At 35.1% G+C, this 22564-nt stretch overlaps 1 protein-coding gene across 8 annotated transcripts in view; it reads right to left on the bottom strand.

The window, feature by feature from the left end:
- Positions 1-22564, bottom strand: part of FAM135A (family with sequence similarity 135 member A) — a 127530-nt gene that overhangs the window by 70044 nt on the left and 34922 nt on the right. For 7 of the 8 annotated variants that reach the window (XR_004622028.1, XM_034647824.1, XM_034647823.1 and 4 more), the window contains 5 exons: positions 9464-9603; positions 9286-9356; positions 7680-7853; positions 4534-4660; positions 3469-3622 (listed from right to left, as the gene is read on the bottom strand). Coding sequence is in view for 6 of the 8 variants with exons in the window: in XM_034647824.1 (XP_034503715.1) it covers positions 3469-3622; positions 4534-4660; positions 7680-7853; positions 9286-9356; positions 9464-9603 (666 nt within the window). In the remaining 2 variants the exon portion in view is untranslated. Of the gene's footprint in view, positions 1-3468; positions 3623-4533; positions 4661-7679; positions 7854-9285; positions 9357-9463; positions 9604-22564 lie in introns of those variants that run through there. The other variant, XM_034647828.1, reaches the window with a different exon arrangement.

The raw sequence follows: 22564 nt of genomic DNA, 5'->3' as shown, positions 1-22564 counted from the left end.
ACCAATATTTAACTATATGTCACCAAAAAAACAAACAAACAAACAAATGTACATCATTTAACTAGGAGAAAAGAAAATGGCAAAACCAGAAAGGAATTCAAGGTATTATTTTAAAAGAGGGAATAGAGTTTAGATACATTTTTTAAAGTATGACAGAGTTTAAGACTTTTAAATATTACACACTTATATGAAAACTCAAGAAAAATATCAAATAGTAAAAAGAATACAATAAACATCCTCTATTCAGGAAACACTTTAGGGGCATCTGGGTGGCACAGTCAGTTAAGTGCCCCGACTCTTGGTTTTGGCTCAGGTCATGACCTCGGGGTCGTGACATCGAGCCCTGCGTCAGGCTCCATGCTCAGCACGGACCCTGCCTGAGACTCTCTCTCCCTCTCTCTCTGCCCCTGTCCCCTGCTCTCTCTTTCCCTCTCTAAAATAAACAAATAAATCTTAAAAAAAACACCAAAAAACCTACTTTATAATCACTTATTAAAGCTGGTGAATATAATATTTAGTCCACAGTGTTTTATGAAAGTATTATCTAGGGCTTATAATTTAATTCTGCTAGGATAAAAATAAATAATGTTAATAATTCAGAATATGTAATTGTTTCATTTTAAATAGTTAATAGTATTTTTAGATGTTCCCTAGAAGATGCATTCAAGAATAAATTAAAATGTATAATAAACAAATATAAATATGAAAATTTTAATAACATAAAATGATACCAATAAATATTTATTGAAGATGAGTCTTGATTTTAAAAATCCCTAGGAAACTATAATAAGCTTTGTGATGATGCCTATATACTTTTCAAGTAACAAAAACTGTATTGTGCCATTTCATTCCCTCATTTATTCAGCAAATATATTTAGAGTAGGTAGGATTGTGAGGTATGAATAATTTTATTCTATCACTATTATTTGCTTATTTAAGACTAAAGTGTAGGTTTGCTTTAGAATTTGGTCTTTGATAACATATTTTAATCAAATAATTTGAAATAAAGTTTATGTTCATTTAGTAACAAACTCCTGAAATTAAATATAAGGAAGGGCTTTTAATTATGATATTTTCTGTATTATGTTATATGTATAAGGTCAAATCAATTTATGTAACATAAAATCCATTCTTACCTGTGAGAAAATTTAAAACATGATAAATGAATTATCATGCTGAATTAGATTAATAAACTAGTAATAAGTGCTAATACAGTGTAAACTATTTGAAATAAATCTGAGCTTTGAAGAGACGCTTAATTATTAATTATATATTTTACCAGTAAACATTCTTTTTAGAGAGAAATATTTTTTCCTAAGTTAAAATGTGATTCATGTGTTTTTTATTCTCAAATATTACATGTTAAATCTATTTGAAAATTAAATGCAAATAGACTTCTTTCTTATATAGGCATTTATAGGTCCACCTCATATATGACTCTCTCTATCAAAACCACCAGAAGTCCCATCTCTCTGGGTGAGTTTCTCCTGTTCATCCCAATGCTGGACTGATCACTTATTAAAGGAAGAGGAGAAGTCAAAGCTCTTTAAAGAGAGAGACCCCATTTTTTCCTCAGGATCTAGCTCAGTACCTGACAAAGTAGGTGCCGGAGGGAATCACACCATTAAGAGGTCTCACTCCGAGAGCTTCTTCACACCCTCTGCCTTTTGGATAGCCTTATCTCTCCTTCCTATTCACATACATCTGGTTCCCTTTAATTACCCTATCTTTCAAATGAAATCCACTTTGTATATACAATCCCAAAGCTAGTAAGTGACAGAAATGGCTTCAAACATGTACTCTAAACTACAAGATAATGCTTCTATGAATTCTATCACATCATTCAACATCAAACTAATTAATTAACAAATTTTCTTGTAGAAATACTGTCATACATTGGCTTCTGAGCTTCACACCACTTTTTTTTATAATTCCGTTTTTCAGGTACATGGTATTGTCCTTCATTAATATTGTGGTTTAATAGTTTGGTAGTTTGGCCATTAACCAAAATTCACAATGTGATTCTAAGAAGATGTGTTGGAGTTCCAAAAAAACAAATTAAAAAATAGATGGAGCATCATTTTTCTATTAATTGAGGACAGTGATAGCCTAAATTAGTTCTATTCTACAAACATTTCTTTCATGTTCAAAAAAGAACATTTTAAAAAGTTTACATATGAGACAGTCTCCTACAGGATTTTCCTAAGGGAAATAGAAGGATTCTAAGTATACAAAATAGCAAGGAAGAAGAGTATTTCAGAGAATAGTAATCAAAAGGGTTCCACCATTTTTGCCTTGGGAAAGAATACATGAGCAAAAAAGAGGAAACTTTCCTATTGCTTGTACCTCTGTATATACATTGGGATACTTGAGTTAAGTATTCCAAATAGTCAACTGAGTGATATCTGTTAATCAACTCCACTAGAGTAGCTGCTGATAGGCAGTGGCACAATATCCAGCATTTTCTCACAGCTGAATTTAAGTGAGGTACAAATCGTTACATGTTCTTACAATTCTTTTGTATCTCCAAATAGGCAATTATAAAAATAGAATAATTACTCTCAAACCCAAGAATTATTTTCAGTAACAGTGACTATTTTTAAGAGTGTATCAATATTGTTAAAAGACCAGCATCCCTGAGAAACAAAGAAATAAACAAAGAACACTGATTAATTTAAGTAAAATTTAAAAGTAATTCTTGATTTATTCAAGTATATAATGATAAATTTATTCTGAAGAGATAAATAAAATGTGCTTATTATGATAAGCTACTAGCTGATATTTGAAAAGAAAAGCTTATTAAACTATCATAAAAGGTCTGAATAAAAACTTATTTTTGCTAATCCCCAAAACTTATCTTTTGCAAAATACGTGCAAAAGCATTTTGCAAATTACAAATGGTATACAAAATCAAGGCAATATGATTTTTTATTGTGTACTAAAAAATATATGCAGATATTATTGTTGGACTAATTTCAAAATGTTAAAACTAAGTAACATTATTCTCTGAAGTGAAATAAAAGAACTAAGACCTGAGATCACTTAAAACCAAATGTATATAAAAATGTTCCACGTACCTACAATTTGTTTAGACTGTTAAATACTCGAAAGCACAGATTTAGCTTATTTTTCCACGATTCTGTAGATAATTATATTTGCTTTCTAGTATGCTTTCTGGTTATATTTTAATAGGAGTAGTATATTGACATATACTTTTAAAAAATCTATCAAAAAACTCATTTCAAACTTAGCACCAAGAAGTTATTACTTAATATCATAAAAAAAATTTTTAATTGCAGAAAATAATTATCAAGAGTCAAAAAAGATGGAATTGAGAAAGAAGTAAAAAGTGAAGCATACAAACATTATAGTTTTAGTATAGAAAAACTATGGCAAAGGTGCTAACTAGCAAAATGAGAATGAAGAGAAGCTTGAACTATAGGTTAAGTCTGGCTACTTTTAACATACCCAGTTCTAGTTTCTGACAAGAGGGAATCTCTTCTGTTACCGTAATGAAGTAGCTGTGCAATCCTTTGAAGGCTAGCAGCAAAGTGGCACAAAGTGTATAATGAAAATGATGGGCATGATGTAGAAAGGAGTCTGCAATGATGAAGCTGCAACCCTAAACAAAGAATAGATTTGGGATATAGAGTGTTAGTTACTAAAAATCTAAATATATTACACTTGAAACTTAGAAAAATAAAGGAAAAAATCCTAAGCATTTATTAATTATTCTAAAACATAAAAAAATCAGCAATATTGTAGGGAGTTGCTCTTATTCATACAAGTATTTAAACACATAAAAGTGTGACTCTAATAATTTCAATTACAGTGGGCTTTTAAAACAAGCAGATTAAATTATGGTTTTTGAAAATTTGAGATTCAAATTCCATTTGCAGCGAGGGACAGACACTCTGCTTTTATAGTATGAGCCCCTTTCCTTCTAAGGGAATGGCGGTTGTACTTGCACTACTGTGAGCTGGGTCTCAATTCTGGCAACTGATCTTTACAAGCTCCTTCGCAGTGATTCTACCAGTTCTGGTAAGGGAGCAAGAGGTGATAGTAACAAGTTTAAAAAGGCACTGGCTGTCAAAGATCTCCACCCACTAAGTCTGCTAAATCTTTAAGTATCAGGTTAGTTTTCACAACAAACACCTAGAAACAACCAATTTGTTAAGATCATATTTAACTAGATCTCCAAGTTGTTGAACTCAAATAATTAATAAATAAAATAAACATCACATTCACAGATGAAACAGTTAAAAAACACTTCATTTAAAATAAGAGGGAAGGGGCGCCTGGGTGGCACAGCGGTTAAGCGTCTGCCTTCGGCTCAGGGTGTGATCCCGGCGTTATGGGATAGAGCCCCACATCGGGCTCCTCTGCTGTGAGCCTGCTTCTTCCTCTCCCACTCCCCTTGTGTTCCCCCTCTCGCTGGCTGTCTCTATCTCTGTCAAATAAATAAATAAAATCTTTAAAAAAAATAAAATAAAATAAGAGGGGAAAAGGATATATAAATATATCAGTTCTTACGTCTGGCGATAACTGTTTTGTGTAGTTAATACCAAAGACCACACTTTCAAGAGTAGGAATCACAGAATCTTTGTTTTGTGCTGGTGCATTTCTATTTAACCAAGTAGTCTTCACAGGGCGAGGAAAGCTGGAGGAATAAGTATTGCATTATTATTGTCATAATAGTCTATTTGAATGTTAAATGTTTACAAAAGAAAAGCTTATAAGAATAAAGAGCATGTTTTGCAAGGCTATAATTTCTAAAGTATTCTCAAATTTTTCCTTTAAATTTACTATAATAATTATGAAAAGACAATGAAAATATAAAAAAAATAAGACTAGATGCCTGAGATAACTTCTCCATAACTGGGCTTCAGGAAGTCTCAAAGAATTCTGAAGATAACACCGTGGGATCCAGAGTAGCTAAACGACAAATGAGGATCGAGCTTTAACTTGGAAATACTGGACTGTCAGACTGGTACCAAGTTTACAAACTTAACAAACATATATGGATTCTACTTACAGAAATAAGGAGCTTCCCACATAAATGTAGAAAAAGAAAAATTACTAAATCTACTCGTTCTCTATTTCTCAAAAGAAGATATTTCCTTTCTCTTTACTACAAGTCTATGAACTCTATTAAAACAATCTTCAAGTAGTTCAAGATACTGTCTCAATCCCATATCATACGACTACTGCTGTTAGTATTAACATTACATTTAATTAATATCATAAATTCTATACAATAAGCATATTCTGTTTGAATGTTTAAAATCACATACAATTTTGAGATAAAATATTGGCTAGCTGTAAGTAGGCCAAAGCATTTGGACAGTTTGGCAGTTCAGCAAAAGGGAAAAGACAGGAAAGTAAATCAATTCTGGCATAAGCAGAAAGCAGGCTTCATTTCCAAAATCAATTTGCTTTGCAAAAATTAAATCTCCATATCCCAGCAAAGAAGGGGGTTGCGAGTCAATGGTAAATTACACTTATTACAATGTGTTTTTCAGAACTGAGTCATAAAAGTTGTACTTAAAAAAGTTCAAATATAAAAACAGGTTATGTAAAAAACAAGCAAAGAAAGAAATCCTGTGTGGGGTTACACTTTTTATAAATAATTGATTTAAGGTCTATAGTTGGGTTGATCACAGAAATTGTTTTAAATAAAAGTAACATTTAAAAAGATGATATTGTAAAACAGTTTTTCATTTTGGTTAGAGGAAAAAAATCCATCTATAACAAAACTTCAGGAAAAACTTGTCAAAGCATAGTGAGGAATGTTACCCTTAACACGACCCCTCTACCAGCATGCACCAGCAAAAAGCTCTTCTTTACCCTTTCCTTGCTTCCCTTCTCCAACCTCTCATTTACAGGCAAGAAAAAAGGCAGGGAAAGATGCTGCTTCTTTCATGGCGAGGCTCTAGCTGCAAGAAAGGGGATATGAAGGCCCACGGCAGCTGGGTAAGGCACAGCGACCTCAGCTGCTGCAGCACCTCAGTGTCTTTCCCAGTCACTAACCAGAGCCAACAGTTAATCCTCCTGGCTTCTAATTCTGAGCCAAAAATGTCTTCTTCCAGTAGACGGTCTCTAGGAGATGAGCTGCCTCTTTCTCCTACTAGTCTGTGGCAAAAACTGCAGCATTGCAAGACGAAGCACACATTTAACTCACTAGGATTAGTGATGTAAATACCACTAACTCTAGTCTGGGCCTTAGAAAGCAACTTGAATAACTGAGCTAACCTCTATGAACTGTTTGTACATTTCTCAGAAGAGAAACTAAGCCAGTATTATAAAGAAAAAGGAATGGTTCAAATAGTTCAGTTAGGATTCTTACTGAAATTACAAGAGATTCAGAAAAAAAAAGAAATATATTTTATCAATAAACTTTAAACATTAAAGCCTAACATGTAATTAAAAAAAAGTAATATTGTATACTACTTATTTGAAAGTTTTATTTCAAAAAAGCCACTTTCTTATCAAAGAAGTTTCATTCAGTTATCATGTTATTACATACTAATTCATTCAGTCAACATCTAAAATTTTTTTTGAAGTTTATAATAAAATTATATAATAGGAACACTTTCCTGTACAAAAGTTATAGCAACAGAGAACAAGCCTTCTTAAGAGGTAAGACAAAGATAGCAAAATAACCAGTTACAGATCTAACTATAGAATAAGGAAAACAAAGGAAGTCATTAGGAGACTTCTTCCTGGCCCTGCACTCTCAAAGAAACCATGCAACAACACAATGGAAGAGGTCCTCACAGATTTTAAAACAATGCAGGATACACGCCACAGAAAGCTGTTACTTGTGGGCAGTATGTTAAATTGTATTGGTCTTCTATAAATTCTGAGGGTAGTTATACAGAATTGCCAACTTAGTTTTTCTGATAAATCAGTTTAACATTATAAGCCTGAAGCATCACCCCAAGTATCAGTTGTTGGAATTGACAAAAATTGTAGACAGTACAGAAATCAAATTAATTTGGAGTCTTTTCATATAAGTTACTGATTTTGAAAGTGTCCATCTGTTGCCCATACCACAAAAGGATGGTGTTTTATTTTAAAAAACTGAAGAGCTTGAAATGTATTCTCACATAATGAAAGACAATCCATCTCCCTATGGAAGTGGGCAGAAAAAAATTATTATCTTAATGCATTTATTATAATCTACAATATTATGTACTTTTAAGCTAAAATGGTACATGTTATAGTTTAAAAAGCTTATTAGTAAAGATCCACAAAATTAATGACTTAGAAAACAAGAATTATTGTATAGCACAGATTTAAGAAAAATTAGGTGATCCAGACAAGAGACAAAGAAACAGAAAAAAACGAATATACTTTTTCAGAGAATGAACATAGTACATAGCACTGCTTAAAAACACAGGTACAGACTAAACAATGCTGTATGGTTATTTCCAGACTGCATTATTTTTCTTGGTCAGGTTGACAAAGATTGTTTTATATTTCTGTATTAAGAGTTATCAATCTAATGTTCCCATGCTCTTAAATGTTATTACTCTAGTATAAAATGAAAGCATTTATTTAATAATTATAAATTTATAAATTTTGTATTACTTCAATTAACTTTATCAAAGTATATGTTTTCACTATAAAATAAAAGACATTACATTAATAAGGGCCAGAGTATTGGTTAAATTTACCTTATTAGTGGCTGGTGTAGTGCAACCAATGATGCATGGACTGTAACGGACACAACAGAAAGGTGGAAATAATCAAACATAACATTAACGTGATGATGAAGGCCTCTATGGAGGCTAAAGTGCAGCTTCAATGTTCGGCTACTTATTAGTTGCAAGGCATTCAGATCATCTGCCCTAGAAAAAGCAATACATTTGCATATAAGTATGGCATATTTAGTAAAGGCTAATATTTTGTGGTTTAAATTAGCAAAACAGTTACTTAATTACTTTTTCAGAACTTGAAATGAGAATAATTTTTAAAGCATCACATTTGCATTAGACAAAAATGTGAACTCTAGTAAGAAAATAACCAGATCTTACCTCTAGTTTTCTATCAGTCCATGATATAGACTGTTTTTTCAATAATGTCCCTATAAAACGAGTCCTTTTTGATAGTTTAGGAATTACTCCTATCTTTCACTAAATTTTATTCCATAGGGAATAGTTCCTTATAAGGCTGCAGTATAATACAGATCAAATCCTATAGTAATAAATCCCAAAAAGATAGTTAAAATTATTTTTCTTTGTACAAAACTTCATTAAGTGCTGCTCGAAACTAAGCAAGCAACTGGTTGATATCTGATTACAGATATTTAGTCTGTTATTAGATTTATACATATAAAAAATTAAAACAATGTCATGAGAATGATTTCCAAGTGTGTTTGTGTGCATGTGTGTATGTATTTTAACCCATATATACATTTTAAGTACCTATAGTTAATAAATTACTTAATCATTTTAGCTTACTTCATTTACAAAATTCTGACTTGGTTTGAAATTTAATCCCTTAAGGAATTCTTTGTAATAAACAAGTATTACAGAGGAGCAGTAGCTGCCGCATAAAAAATTCTTATTTCTCCATGATAGTAAAGAGGACATCTCAAGTATACCTTTCAAAAGGTAACTGCTTAATCATTTATCCTACAAGTGTTATCTAAATTTATATATAATTTTCAAGAAGTACTTCTGTAACTAAGTTTGAAATGAGAAAAAAACCCTACAAAAATAAAATTGTTAAACAAATCTCTGATTCTTGTTTTAAATGAACAAAAGCACTGTGTGTCCCTAAAATACATGATTGCATGTCCAGATGTGTGAACAAGTTCAGAGAATCCAGTCCTAAAACTTCCTCAAGGGCTCTAGGAATTAATGAACTAGAAATAATTGCAAAGTATAAAGGTCATCAGTCTTGAAAACTCTCTAAATATCAAGAGTCTCCCTAAAGATGGCATCACTCATGCCATAAGAAAGACTGTCAGTGATACAGTGAAAGAGAGTTCAGTTATATTTAAATGTCTCACAGTAGTGGTATTATATCAACAGTGGAGTTTCTAGAGTCGAGGGAATTGTTTCATATTTCTTCAACTTGTCTGATTTACTACCTGGGGCTCATGGAACTGGCATAGGTGCAAAAGAGTAGGCCTAACTACTCTCACGAGACTCCACAATTAGACAAAGTAGTTCAAATAAACAAGAAAGGGAGATGATAAATTCTAACGAGAAAATGGGGAATAGACAGCAGTTATGAGAAACTAAAGATTTTTAATTGTTTGAATAGCCTACTTACGAATAATCTCCATCTGTGAAGTGTAGATCCAAGGATAACAAAAAATTCATTTCTTCAAGGGTTTCTTCAATCTCAAGAGAAATTACAATATAAGGTTTTTTTGAATATTCGAAGTTAGAAATATGCCTTGAGGCTCTACAAAAAATATTTATCCAAATATATAGGAAGAGATGTTTACCTTTTTTTCATCCAACAACATTTTAACTTTGAAGATCATGACATCATTTAAAACAATCTCCTCATTTTTATATAGAATTTGAAATGTTTTACTGCAAATCAGAGAATCATGAACTGAAGCTGGAAAGGCTAAAGTCATACCTAAAACAGATAAGATATGTAATTGAGAGGTAAAAAGGAAAAATATAATACAAGTAAATTAATAGTTTAAAATACTATAAGTTTGATTATATTACTCCGATGCCTTATCATTTTCTGCAGCAGTATTAGAACATTTCTGAAAGTTTAACAATTTCTATATAAAAAATGAATAAGTACACGATAACCACTATAAAACTGCTGTACAATTTATTTTAATCTGAGAAGGTACATGAGGAAATCTCAACATAGATTTTTAAAGGGTTTTATTTATTAAAATTTTTGAAGATTTTATTTATTTATTTGAGAGAGAGGTGGGTGAGAGACAGAGAGCACAGGGAGAGGGAGAAGCAGACTTCCTGCTGAGCAGGGAGCCCCATGTGGGGCTCGATCCCAGGACTCCAGGATCAGGACTTGGGCCGAAAGCAGATGCCCAAGGTGAGTCACCCAGGTGCTGAGTCACCCAGGTGCTCCTCAAGTTAGATTTTTAAAAAAGATTTTATTTATTCGAGAGAGAGACAGAGAGACAGCACACACGAGCGGGGGTGGGGGGAGAGGAGGGGCAGAGGGAGAAAAAGATTCCCTGCTGAGCAGGGAGCCCAAACAATCCCAGGACTCAGATCATGACCTGAGCTGGAGGCAGATGCTTAACCAACTGAGCCACCCAGGCACCCCTCAAGGTAGGTATTTTAAGAGGAATAATTTATTTATATACCCAGAAGGAAGCACTTTAGTTTTTCAGAGATGCATACTAAAGCATCTGATTGGCCATTGTCTGGCTGCTGAGTGGTAACCTCTAATCCCTTGGAATAAAGGACTTGTTTGGCTTTTGTCCCAATTCCTTGGAAGTAGCCTCTAAATCCTTAGAATTTCTCAGGACAGGCAACCACATGGGAGAACACCTAAGGCTGGGGGGTGGTGGTGTGGTCGTGGTGGTAATGGAGTTTATTCATGGTGGGCCCAGACAGTTTATGGTAAGATGATGACTCAGGGTGGGGGCTGCCACACAAGACCAACTATGTGACTAGAAGGTGGGGCTGACACACATCATGTGAGCCCAACCTCCAGTGAGATTGGCAATACTCCACGTCTTGTCACATACAAACTTTCTGGGAGGGTAATGAATCCTGACTCCCTGGGGGAGAGAAAAACAGAAGTTTCACAAATCTGGGACCCTCAGACCTTGCCCTATGCATCTCTTCTTTTGGCTGGCTCTGTTATGTATCCCTTTGCTATAATAAAACCATAATAATAAGTAGAGTGCTTTCCTGAGTTCTGTGTGTTGTTCCAGCAACTTACCAAACCTAAAGGGGTAATAGGAACCCCAAATTTGTAGCCATCTAATCAGAAATGTGGGTAGCTTGTGGACCCCTGAAGTGTGATCTGATGACTGAAGTGAGCTCAGTCTTGTGGAAGAAGATTGTACCCTTTACCTGTAAAGACTGGTTTACCTTCATCCAGGTTGTTGGTGTCAGGTCATTACAACAAGGTGGAATTTAAACACTTAAATAAGGTGGGCATCTCTGCAGAGCAGCGAGCACAGAGTGGGATGCCAGAGTCTAAATGGAATAAGGAGGTGTCCAAACGGAGCAGTTGCCTAATGTCAGAGCCTGTGTAGGATGAAGAGGGCAATCCTGGTGGAGGGATGACTTAGGGTGAGGTACTGGGAGCCCAAGCAAGATGAAAAAGAGTAACCACATGGGAGAACGCCTAAGGCTGCGAGGGTAGGGTGGGGTGCTGGAGCCCAAATTAGGTGAGGAGGGTGTCCTTGCAGAGGAGCAGCCAGGGACAAGGCACAGGAGTCCAAAAAGAATAATGGTAGTGAGGGTGGGTGTGGGCAGTGGGCCTGATACACTCTCATGGAGGCAAAGCAAGGTAACGCCAACATCCTTACAGTAGGAACTCGTGGCACAAAGACTTAGTACATCCAAGTGGGTTTGAGAACAGTATCCATACAGAGAAGTGACCTGGCCTGAGGTGCTGAAACCCAGGAGGTGTAAGGAGAGCAACCTGAGGGAGAGGGAGGGGGTGACAAGAGACTGGCACATATGAGAGAATGATCAAATACGAAAATATATTAAGGATAATGAGAGTCAGGTTTCTCACGGAAATCTTTCAGAGAAAGGATGTACACATATGGAAAGTAGATATGAATATAAAATGAATCCTGAGGTACTGGATTGAAATCAGAAATACTGATGTGAACTCATGGTATTCAGAGTATATTTAGGTGAAAACAGGTGTAAATTTGTATATGCATGTGTAAATATATGTGTGTACATATATGCACTCAGTAGCTCTGTCCACTCAAAGGGCCTGAGAGCAACACAGCCCCAAGTATTGGTTTCATAATACTTTTTGCCATTAAAGGAACCAGAGCTTTTGGACAAATGGTTAACTCCAGAGCTGGGGCACAGATAGGACAAGAGAAGTCTGGATGATCTTTTCATACCAGAAAGTAAAGAAGTACTAAAAGAATAAGGGGACACATCAAAAGGACATGGAAGCTAGCTTGAAGAGGTTATTACCGCTGGCCATTCTGGGGATGAACAGAGCATCAAAATAAATTATGATAGTAATAGATTAATATCTAATGAATAATACAGAAATTCTTAAGTCTGTATGAGATGTATATATGAATGAATGAAAAAAACAGACTCTTGAAGGGAAAAAGCGTAAGTTTACAGTGGAGCAGTCTGAGGAGACTTAATCAAATGATACAAGTTAACATCATTAGTAACGTGACAAATAAATCATGTACCACCTATTAGGATATAATGAGAAGAACATATAGTGTCATTTTGGAGATACTCGTGTTAAAGATGCATAACCTGAATGTAATCATGAGAAAATCACAGAGCAATGCAAACTGAGGGACATTCTACAAATTAATAGGATTACAGATCTTTACCAGTTTCAGGGTCATGGAAGCCAAAAAAAGACTGAGGAACTGTTCCATAATGAAGGAGACTAAAAAGACATAACAACTAATTACCATCCGTGATTCTGAACTGGATCATTTTTCTATAAATGACTTTATTGAGACAACTAGTCTCAACTTAATTGGGACAACCTGAATGGGTTGAGGACAGACGGTAGTAATGTAACAACATGAATTTCTTGATTTTATTGGGGTTACGTAGGAGAATGTTATTGTTTGGAGGATACAGATACTGAAGTACATAGGGATGATGGAGCATCATGTTGGCAAATTGTTCTTAAATGGTTCAGGAAAAAAAGTTATTTGTACCACACATATAATTTTTCCTAAGTTTGAGACAGTTCTCAAATATCTCAAAGGAAACCAAGTAGAAAGAAAACCAATCTGAAGTAGATCAGAAACTTCTATAATATTTCAGAGAAGAGCTGAAAAGGGGAAGAAATTTTCCTCAAGGGAAAGTAGATTTTTTTTAAAGCACCCTGGTAATGTGAAATGAGAATCTGCTGCCTCAAAAAGCACAAGTTTTTGCTACTGATTGCCTCAGGGTGCGGCTCCAGAGTAGCCCTCTCAAGTGGGGGCTTCTACACTCCTCCTACTGGACCTGGAGCTTCTTTGTTCCTTACTGATGCTTTTAGACATTTTTGGTCTCTCCTCTCTAAAACCATACTTACCACCAGCTTTGAATCTCTTGGGAAGTATCATTCACCATCTCATTCATGTTTGCCGTCACTACAAACTCTGCAAGCCCTCATTTCTTGAGGGTTTTATTTCCTAACTCAAGGTCGCTTTCTCCAAAACTACTCTAGCCATCACACCTCCTAGGTTCTCTTTCTCCTCTCCTTAAGTGTTCTTGCCTTCGAGCCCTCCTTATCGCCTCATTACTATGCTCACTGCCTAGACTTTTACATTACCAATGATTGCAATCCCTCTGCAATTTAAAGTTCCATCAATATCCTCTCTCCAGCTTACTGTAATACCACAAGTTCAGCAATCTTTTGACTCCATTTAGTAGATTCCATGAATCCCACACTCCTTTTTGTGATACCTGTACTTTCTCTCAAGATCTCCCTTTCCTCCTTACCCATCTTAAATTCCATACTTCATCATTATCACTCGTTTTTGCATATATTCCAATTTCCTTTGTCATATCTGCCTAGATAAATCTCAACCTTTATAAATCTAACTTCCTGTCCTTGTACACACACACATACTTGTACCTACAAGCTGAATGTAGCTGGGGAAAAATACACAACTCTTGACTGACTGTATTTTAATTCATGATCACTAATCTTGAATAGACCCTCAGTGCTGCTTAGCAATCATACTATATTTTCCAAATCCATTCTCTCTCTACATTCCTAGATGACTATTTTGTAAATTATTTTCTGCCCTTCAGTCTCAACTAAGAACCTTGGTTCTTATTTCATGAGAAAATAATCAGAGAAATTCTTTAAGCTCCATTACTACATCTACCTTTAGATACAACCTGGACAAATTCCCTATTTCTCTGCTCCTTTTTTTGGCAAAACTCCTCAAAAGATTCTTTGGTATTCATCATCTCTAATTCATCCCCTCATTCTGCCTTTAGCCCATTTTTCTGACAGCCAGTCTCCAAGATGGCTGGCTTCCAGTGAGTCTCACCTCCTGGTATTACACCCTTGTACAATTCCTCCAATGAAGTCCCAGGGTTGATCCATGTGAATACAGCAGAAGTAATAGACCTCTTGAGAGACCTTGAGCCAGAGGCAAGCAGCTAAACAACTTCTGGATTCCAGACCCAAAGAAACTATGACATAATGTTTGTTTTAAATTAAGTTTGGGCGTAAATTCTTACACAACAATAATTAATTCACACGTTAAATAGATTTTGGCCCATGTAATTGCTCTTAGTAAGACCGCTAATGTCTTCTGTTTTGCTAAATACAACAGTCAATTCTCAGACCTCATCTTACTTGACTTATAATCAGCACCAGAAATAGTTACACATACTCTCATTCTTGAAACACTTCTTTAATTTGGCTACCTGGACATCACACTGTTTTTGCTCCTATCTCATAGCCTACCCCCTTTTTTTTTTTTTTTATCATTTTTTAGTCAACTTCATTGGCTCTACCAATAAACTACATTCAATATTTATTGAGTGAGAGGGCCAGAAATGCCCTGACAGAAAAAAGGAACACTGCCATTAGAAATGCCCTAAAAGGGATTCTAACACAGTAATAAGAAACTGTGTACAAAACACATTATTCTAAGTTGCTTTGGAATGACAATTAACCTTCTATGAAAATTACCTATATCCTCAGTTAATATCAATACATAAAGCTTTTAAAAAGACGAGCCAATCACTCTTTAATTTTATTCTCAAATCAGGAGCAAGGGGAAAAAGATATGCAAGGTCCTCCTAGTCATTCATTTACTCATCCAATCAACAATATCCATAAGTATTTGTTAACCCAATACTTAGTATGTGCCATAACAGTAATTTTCTAGGTATTGGGGGCATACAGCAAAATAAATAAATAAAAATCTCTGACCTAATAGAGTTTATACCCTAATGGAAGGGGGGTAAAGAATAAAAATAATAAGTAAATGATACACTGTGTTTCAAGTTAGTAAGTTCTGTGAAGTAAAGACAAAAGAGGGTAAGAAAGGTAGCAGTTTTAAAAAGAAAAGTCAGGCAATGTTTAATTGAGAAGGTGATCTATCAGCAAAGAACAGAACAGATTCAGATGTCCTCTCCTCTACCATAAGCCACTAGGTTGCTGCCCCTTGTTCACCTTCACAGAAGACTAAAGGTTTATTCCTGAAGAAGATAAAACAAAGGCCCTCTGAACTGGAAGTCATGTGGCAAAACTGAGAACTAGAGTATATGAACACAGGCATACTGACTACTGAATGCAGAGACACACAGAACTCCTCCTCTACTGGATTTCCAGAGGCTGGCAGTTAAGATTCTTACTCTCCAGGAAGGAAATAGAAAACATCTTCAAGTGTAAGGAATCTTAAGATTTTATCCTACTTGCAGGCTAACAAGCTAGCCTGCCATAGTTTCATGGGTGCTGGGAGAAGAAAGGAGGCTCCTGGGTCAGAAACAAAGGCCTTTGTTACTTATAGCAGAGCAAGTATCATGAGCTGCATGATCACATCAGTTCCCCTTGTCCTTCCTTATTCCTCCAAGTTCCATGGGGGTGACACAGAGGTAAGCCCAAGTGGATGCTATGCATATAGTGGTTTTTAGGTCACAACTGAGGAACTCTAAGCTTAGGAAACCTTAATCTTTTATAAGGGGCTATAGGAAAACCTGTCTAATCTTTCAACTAGAGGGAGACATTATCTTTATTATTCTGTACAGTAAACAAATCTTGCTTTTGCTCCAGACAGAGACACTATATCTTCCAAAGCTCTTCACTTAATACAAACATCCTTAAAAAGTCAGGCTGGAACAGAAGTTCTTCAGTGTCTCTGCTCACAAGATGTACAGAAACATGAGAAACCATGAAGAATTATTTTCAACAATATATAGAATAAAATCTCAGACTCTTCACATTTCTTGACACACAGAATCTGACCAACCCAATACATATATAGTAGATATTATATGGATCTATTATAATAGATAAGATTTATAGACAACTGACTTCAAAATTCCTTAGCAAACGGCTCACCAACATCACCCTATGCAAAGGTCAAAGAGACAAGTCCCAAGTATGCTCTCAGAACTTCCAATTAACTTTCCTTTCAGTCATTTTTATACAAGTGAGGATTATCAGACATCAGAAGAAAGCTTCTACCATGCAAGTTAGAGACCAAAACAAAAAGAAAAAAAAAACTTGTAGAAAAAAAACCTTAAAAGCCTATCAATATTGTTCTTAGAGAAAAGATATTGCATTTCATGAAACAAGAAAATGTTGCTATGATAGAGGAACACTCAGAAAACAAGAGTATTAGAGTTAAAAAAAAAAAGGAGAAGGGATCAAAGGTAAGGAAAACAAAGAGGAAAGAGAAGAGGAAGACAGAGAGAAGGAAAGGTAAAAAAGGGAGAAACAACAAATGCAAAAAGCTCAAAAAGGGATTAAAGTTGGAGAAATAAGTACAATAGAAAGTACAGAAGACAGAAATAGAAAAAAAGAGAGAAAAAACTAAAAATTGAAAGAACCAGTGATGATGATCCACTACCTGAATGACAGAAGTTTCAGAAAGAAGGAACAGAGAAAATAGATAGGAGAAAATCATTAGCAAAATAAGAAAACTTCCCAGAACTGAAGCACTTGTTTCCAGATTAAAAGGGCCCAATGAGTACTCAGAGACCCAAGGTACATCATTATGTGCCATCAGAACACTAGAAACAAAGAGAAAATTCTACAAGATTCCTGAAAGGGGAAAAAGGTCATATAAAGAGTCAACAACCAGAATGGCTTTGGAATTCCCAATAGCAATGCTACAAACCAAAGGACAATGGAACAATATTTTCAAAATTCTGAAGAAAAGAGAGTTCCAACCTAGAATTTTATACTTAGCTAAACTTTCAAACAAGAGGGGGATAAAGACATTTTTAGACATGGAAGGTTTTAAAAAGTTCCTATGCCACTTTTCTCAACAAGATATTGAAACAGGCTCCATCAAAATGAGAGTAAACCAAGAAAGAAAAACCGGTGTTAGTAAATAGATATCCTGTGGAAGAGAGGCAAAGGGAATCCCTAGGACGATGGTGAAGGAAGATTCTAAAGAATCTTCTGCCTTATAGAACACGACTAATAAACATTGGATTGTGAGCCTTAGCAAATAGATATGTTGAGATCGTCATCTGAAAGATCCTTACTGTCATGGTACCATTTTATCCTAAGAATAAACACTTGGCCAGACACATTTCACTGATTTGTCTAAGGGGTGCACTGATGAAGTTTCTTCCCTATTGACTAGATCATAAGAGGGCACTCTCTTTATTGCACAGCTTCTGCTTTGACCTGCTCCTGAGAGCTGAAGGAGGAAAAGTTAAATGTTAAATTTAGATGCAAATCAGCCTACTCCATGTGTGGATATCTAACACTTCATCACATTACAACCTTACCAGAAGTCCTGAATGTGGTGAGCTCTAAATTTCACACAATTCACTCCTGACCCTGCCCATAAACTTCCCCAAAGGGGAGTCTTAAAACTTTTTAACTATACAGAAACATACTATAACCCAAAGACTCTACTTAGCTTTTCTTCTGGGAGCTTCATTTAATAGTAGTGATACTGCAGCTTTCTTACACAACTGGGTTTGTGCTTACTACTCAGTTTTTCCAGACTCAACCAGATATATACTTGGGTAACATTCATAGGTGATAAACTATACAGAAAGCAAAAGAATGATTAACACAAAAATCAGGAGGGGTATACAGGAGGCTTTTATGGTACTAGTAATGTTCTATTTCTTAGGTGAAGGGTTGAGTATTTCGGTATTCATTTTATTATTTAAAAAATAATATGTTATATGATCTTCAAAAACTGTATGACACATTTCACAAAAAAATTTTATTTATTGTACAGTTACTCTGTGCCATGCATTGTTCTAAGTGATCAAACCAAAGAAAACAACAACAACAACAAAAACAAAACCACTCTCCTTGCCCTCATCTAATTCTGTAAATTACATTTGTGCCGAGCATGACAGAGGGTAGAGTCCTATGGTATCTTACAAGGGTAAAGCTAGTCTGTGAACTCAGGAAAGGCTTTGTGGACAATATAGCATTTGAGCTGAAACTATAAAAAAAGAGTCAAATGAAGATGGAAAGGAAGAGAATCTGAAGAAGAAAAAGGAACTTCTTGAAGGCAAGGTCCATGTCTCACATATCTATTACTTCATATAGCATTATGCACAGGGTCAGCACTTGTGGAGAAACTGCAACCCATGTACACTGTTGGTGGCAATGTAAACGGTGTTGCCACTATGGAAAACCGTATGGAGGCTCCTCAAAAAATTAAAAATAGAGCTATCATATGATCCAGCAATTACACTTCTGGGTACTTATCTAGAAGAAATGAAAACAGGACCTTGAAGACTTATCTGCACTTCTGTGTTCATTGCCACGTTATTCACAAAGGCCAAGTGGTGGAAACAACCTAAATGTCATCAGTAGATGAAAGGGTAAACAAAATGAGTTGTATAATATAATATTTTCAAACTTAAAAAAAAAAAGGAAGAAAATTCTATACTACAATATATGGATGAACTGTGAGGACTTCCGCTAAGCGAAACAGTCCAAACACATGATTCTACTTATATGAGTGATCTAATATAGTCACACTTATCAAAGAAAGTAGAATGGTGGTTACTAGGGGCTGGAAGGAGGGAGAAATGAGGAACTGCTATTCAATGGTACAGAGTTTCAGTCATGCAAGGTTAAAAGTTCTAGAGATCTGGTGATAACAATATGCATACAGTTAGCAACACTGGACTATACACTCAAAAATTTGTTGATAGATTTCATGTTACTTGCTTTTTACCAAACACACATACAAAAGAATAAATGCTTTACTCTGAAGTGTTAATATGTTAATATCCCATGCTAATTTATTTAGAGAAAAGTCCTGAGGTTTTTGTCCTAAGGTAAATACTAATCTTCCTGACATTCTGCAGTTGGGCCTGGGATGTCTAAATATCACGGTTGATCTGATTACAGACCTTTAATTAATCCCTGTTTTCAGGCCCACTCTTACTTCCCTTCATCTGCTATACCTTCGTGAAATCCCTGGGGTAAGGTGTCCCAAAAGGCAGTTCAGTTCTCACTTCTGCTTTCTGTCCTACAAAAACGTATTGAACTATTTTGCTATTCCTTCTTGTGTTTTATGTTGCTATTATGAAAGAGTCTTAGAAACAAAAAGACCCAAACATATGTGTATAGTCCGTTTATTGTCTTGAATCTGAAACCTTCTTTGCTTTTTAATATTCACTAGATGATAACCTCCATCCATGAGGTTGGGAACCACATATATCTTTTTCATTGCTTTTTAATTTATCAAATACTTGAACTTTCACCTAACTTCTTTATTTGGTGCCCTAACTCCTTGTTGAAAGAACTCTATTTTCACTTTGCCTATCAGTTATCTGCTAACCCAAACATCAGATCTATACTTTTAGAGACCTGTGATAGAGGCCTGCAAACAATATTAAGTCATAATAATTTATATTTTATATTTTATTCCTATCACTACCTTTCGCATTTCCATTTCCCTTGGTTAAACAGCTGGCATTGATATCTGTTATTTATTTTGTGAACAAGTGAGCATTCATTCAACTGTAACTTAATTAAGCTTCTAAAATAGTGGGAACTGAGAGATATGAACATAAATTAGAACCCTGCCCTTGTTTTCAGAGTTCCCAATCCAGTTTGAATAGAAACATTCAAGCAAATAATTGCACTACAATGTCATAATCTCTTAACTCCCTAGTTTGGAGGCCAAAGCAAATGCCAATGTAATTATCACTATCTGTTATGCCAGGTAAAAAGACAAATAATGGCAGTGACTGAAAGAAATTATTGAATCTAGGTAAAGCAAAATGGAGGCTTATAACACCAAATGGACTCAGTTTCATAAGTTATGCAAAGTTTATTGAAAGCTCTAACTCTATGGTGAGTTTTCCCTTCATGAGTATTGAGATTATTCGGTTATTATTAACCATAATGGATTAGTGACATAAAATGAAGTTGTGTATTTCTTTAAATTTTCCTCATTTTTAAAATGCATTATTCTTTAACGATTCTTTTTTTTTTTTTTAAGATTTTATTTATTTATTCGACAGAGAGAGAGACAGCCAGCGAGAGAGGGAACACAAGCAGGGGGAGTGGGAGAGGGAGAAGCAGGCTCCCACTGTAGGAGCCTGACATGGGGCTCGATCCCACAACAGCCGGGATCACGCCCTGAGCCGAAGGCAGACGCTTAAGGACTGAGCCACCCAGGCGCCCCTTCTTTAACGATTCTTGATGTTTGTATTATAATAAAGAAATAACAAAAAAATAAAACATGCTAAGAGGTAAAAGATGTTTATAGAAAGTGCTATGAAACATAGCAGAGAAAACTTCTAACTGGGAATTATCTAGGGCTTAAAAAAGGAGATAGGTAGGGAGGTAGGGAAAACATGCAAAAAACATGAGGTAAGTTAGAACCCATCAAATTTGAGAAAATGGAAGTGGTTCCATAGGGAGAATCCACAAAGACATGGTGGGAAATAAAGTTAGACATATAGGATAGGGTCAAATCAAGAAAAATCTTAACAATTCAGCAAAACTGTCAAAATATTTCAGTGGGTTTCAAAGGAAATCCCTGAAAAGCTGGTGGCTCAGAAAAGCTTAAGGAGACAACTAAGAGGGAAAAACAGATGATTCTTCTATGTCAAAATATTTGAAGCGTTATTTCAAGTGGCCAATTAACTACTGCCAAGGCAAAGTAACTGGGACAATCCCTCCTTACTTTAATAGCTAGCCTTTATTTCCAGCCTTCCTTTTTTCTTGATATTAATTTGTTCTTAACTGCTATCACCTTTATAAAAGCACTGGGTGGTGGTACATAGGAATACATGTATACACAAAGAATTTTATCCAGAATAGATGGCCTTAGAAAAACTCTGGCCAAATACAAATAACTGGAAATTATCCTTTTTTTTTTTTTTTTTTGGAAATTACTTTTTTGTTCAACTAGGGTTGATTTCTTATTAGTCCAAATGCTTATCTAGCTGTGAAACTTCTATCAAAGTTAGAATAAGACTTTCCCCATAAATTATTGTTTGAGGTTTTATGCAATTTTCCTTTTCTCCTCATAAATAGCAGTCTTGTAGAAGGACTACATAGAAATTTTTCCAAAGCTGACATCAAAATGGCCAATAAGCAAATGAGAAGATGCTAATCAACAAAACATCAGAGAAATGCTTATCAACAACACAAGGACGTATCACCTTAAATGTACTGGAATGCCTATTATCAAGAAGACGAGACAAAAGGTGCTAACAAGGATGTGGTGAAAGGGAAACCATATATATACACTGTTGCTGGGAATGTACATTGGTTCCTTAAAAATTAAAGGTTCCTTAAAAAATTAAAAATAGATCTGCCATACAATCCAGCAATCCTCACTTCTGGGTATTTATCTAAAGGAAATGAAAACAAGATTTCAAAGAGATAAATGTACTCCTATGTTTACTGCAGCATTATTCACACTAGCCAAGATATGGAAATGATGACTGAATGGATAAAAAAGATGTGGGATAGATAGATAGATAGATAGATAGATATCTACACACACACACACACACACACACACACTGGAATGATATTCAACTGTTAGAAAGGAGACCATCTTGCCATTTACAACAACATGGAAGGATCTTGAGCACATTATGCTAAATGAGATAGGTCAGAAAAATAAAAAATAATGCATATCAGTTATTTGTAGAATCTAAAAAAGTCAAACTTGTAAAAAACAGAGAGTAAAATGTCATTAACAGGAGATGAGGTAGTGGGGAGATAAGATTGATGTTGTTTAAGAATACAAACCTGCAAGGAGCAGTAAATAAGCCATAGAAATCTCCTGCACAGTATAACGAATACAGGCAACAATAATACCATGCTACAATTATGTAATGTTGATAAATACTGGTACAACGACAATCACATTACAATAAATAAATGTATCAAAGTAACACATGGTATACTTTAAATTTACACATTATATATTAAACTTATTCACTAAAAAAAAGAAAAACAAAAAAGTAGCAGTTTTATTTTACTACTACTACTAACTACCATCTATAGAGCACTTACTATGTGCCAGGCACTGTGCTTTATGTATATTGTTACTAATCCTTTAGGCAATTTTATAGGACAGGGGCTAATATATCTATGTTAGAGATACCAAGGCTCTGAGAATTTAAATAATTTACCCAGAAGCAAATGCCACTGCTGTTTGCCCCCACAGCCTGTGCTTGGTCTTCTATGCCATACTGATAAAGTAGTTTAAACACAGGTATGCCGTTCACTCTTACAC

The sequence above is a fragment of the Ailuropoda melanoleuca genome, chromosome 19 (assembly GCF_002007445.2).
Source record: "Ailuropoda melanoleuca isolate Jingjing chromosome 19, ASM200744v2, whole genome shotgun sequence".
Taxonomy (NCBI): domain Eukaryota; kingdom Metazoa; phylum Chordata; class Mammalia; order Carnivora; family Ursidae; genus Ailuropoda; species Ailuropoda melanoleuca.
This window is presented reverse-complemented; position numbering and strand designations above follow the sequence as displayed.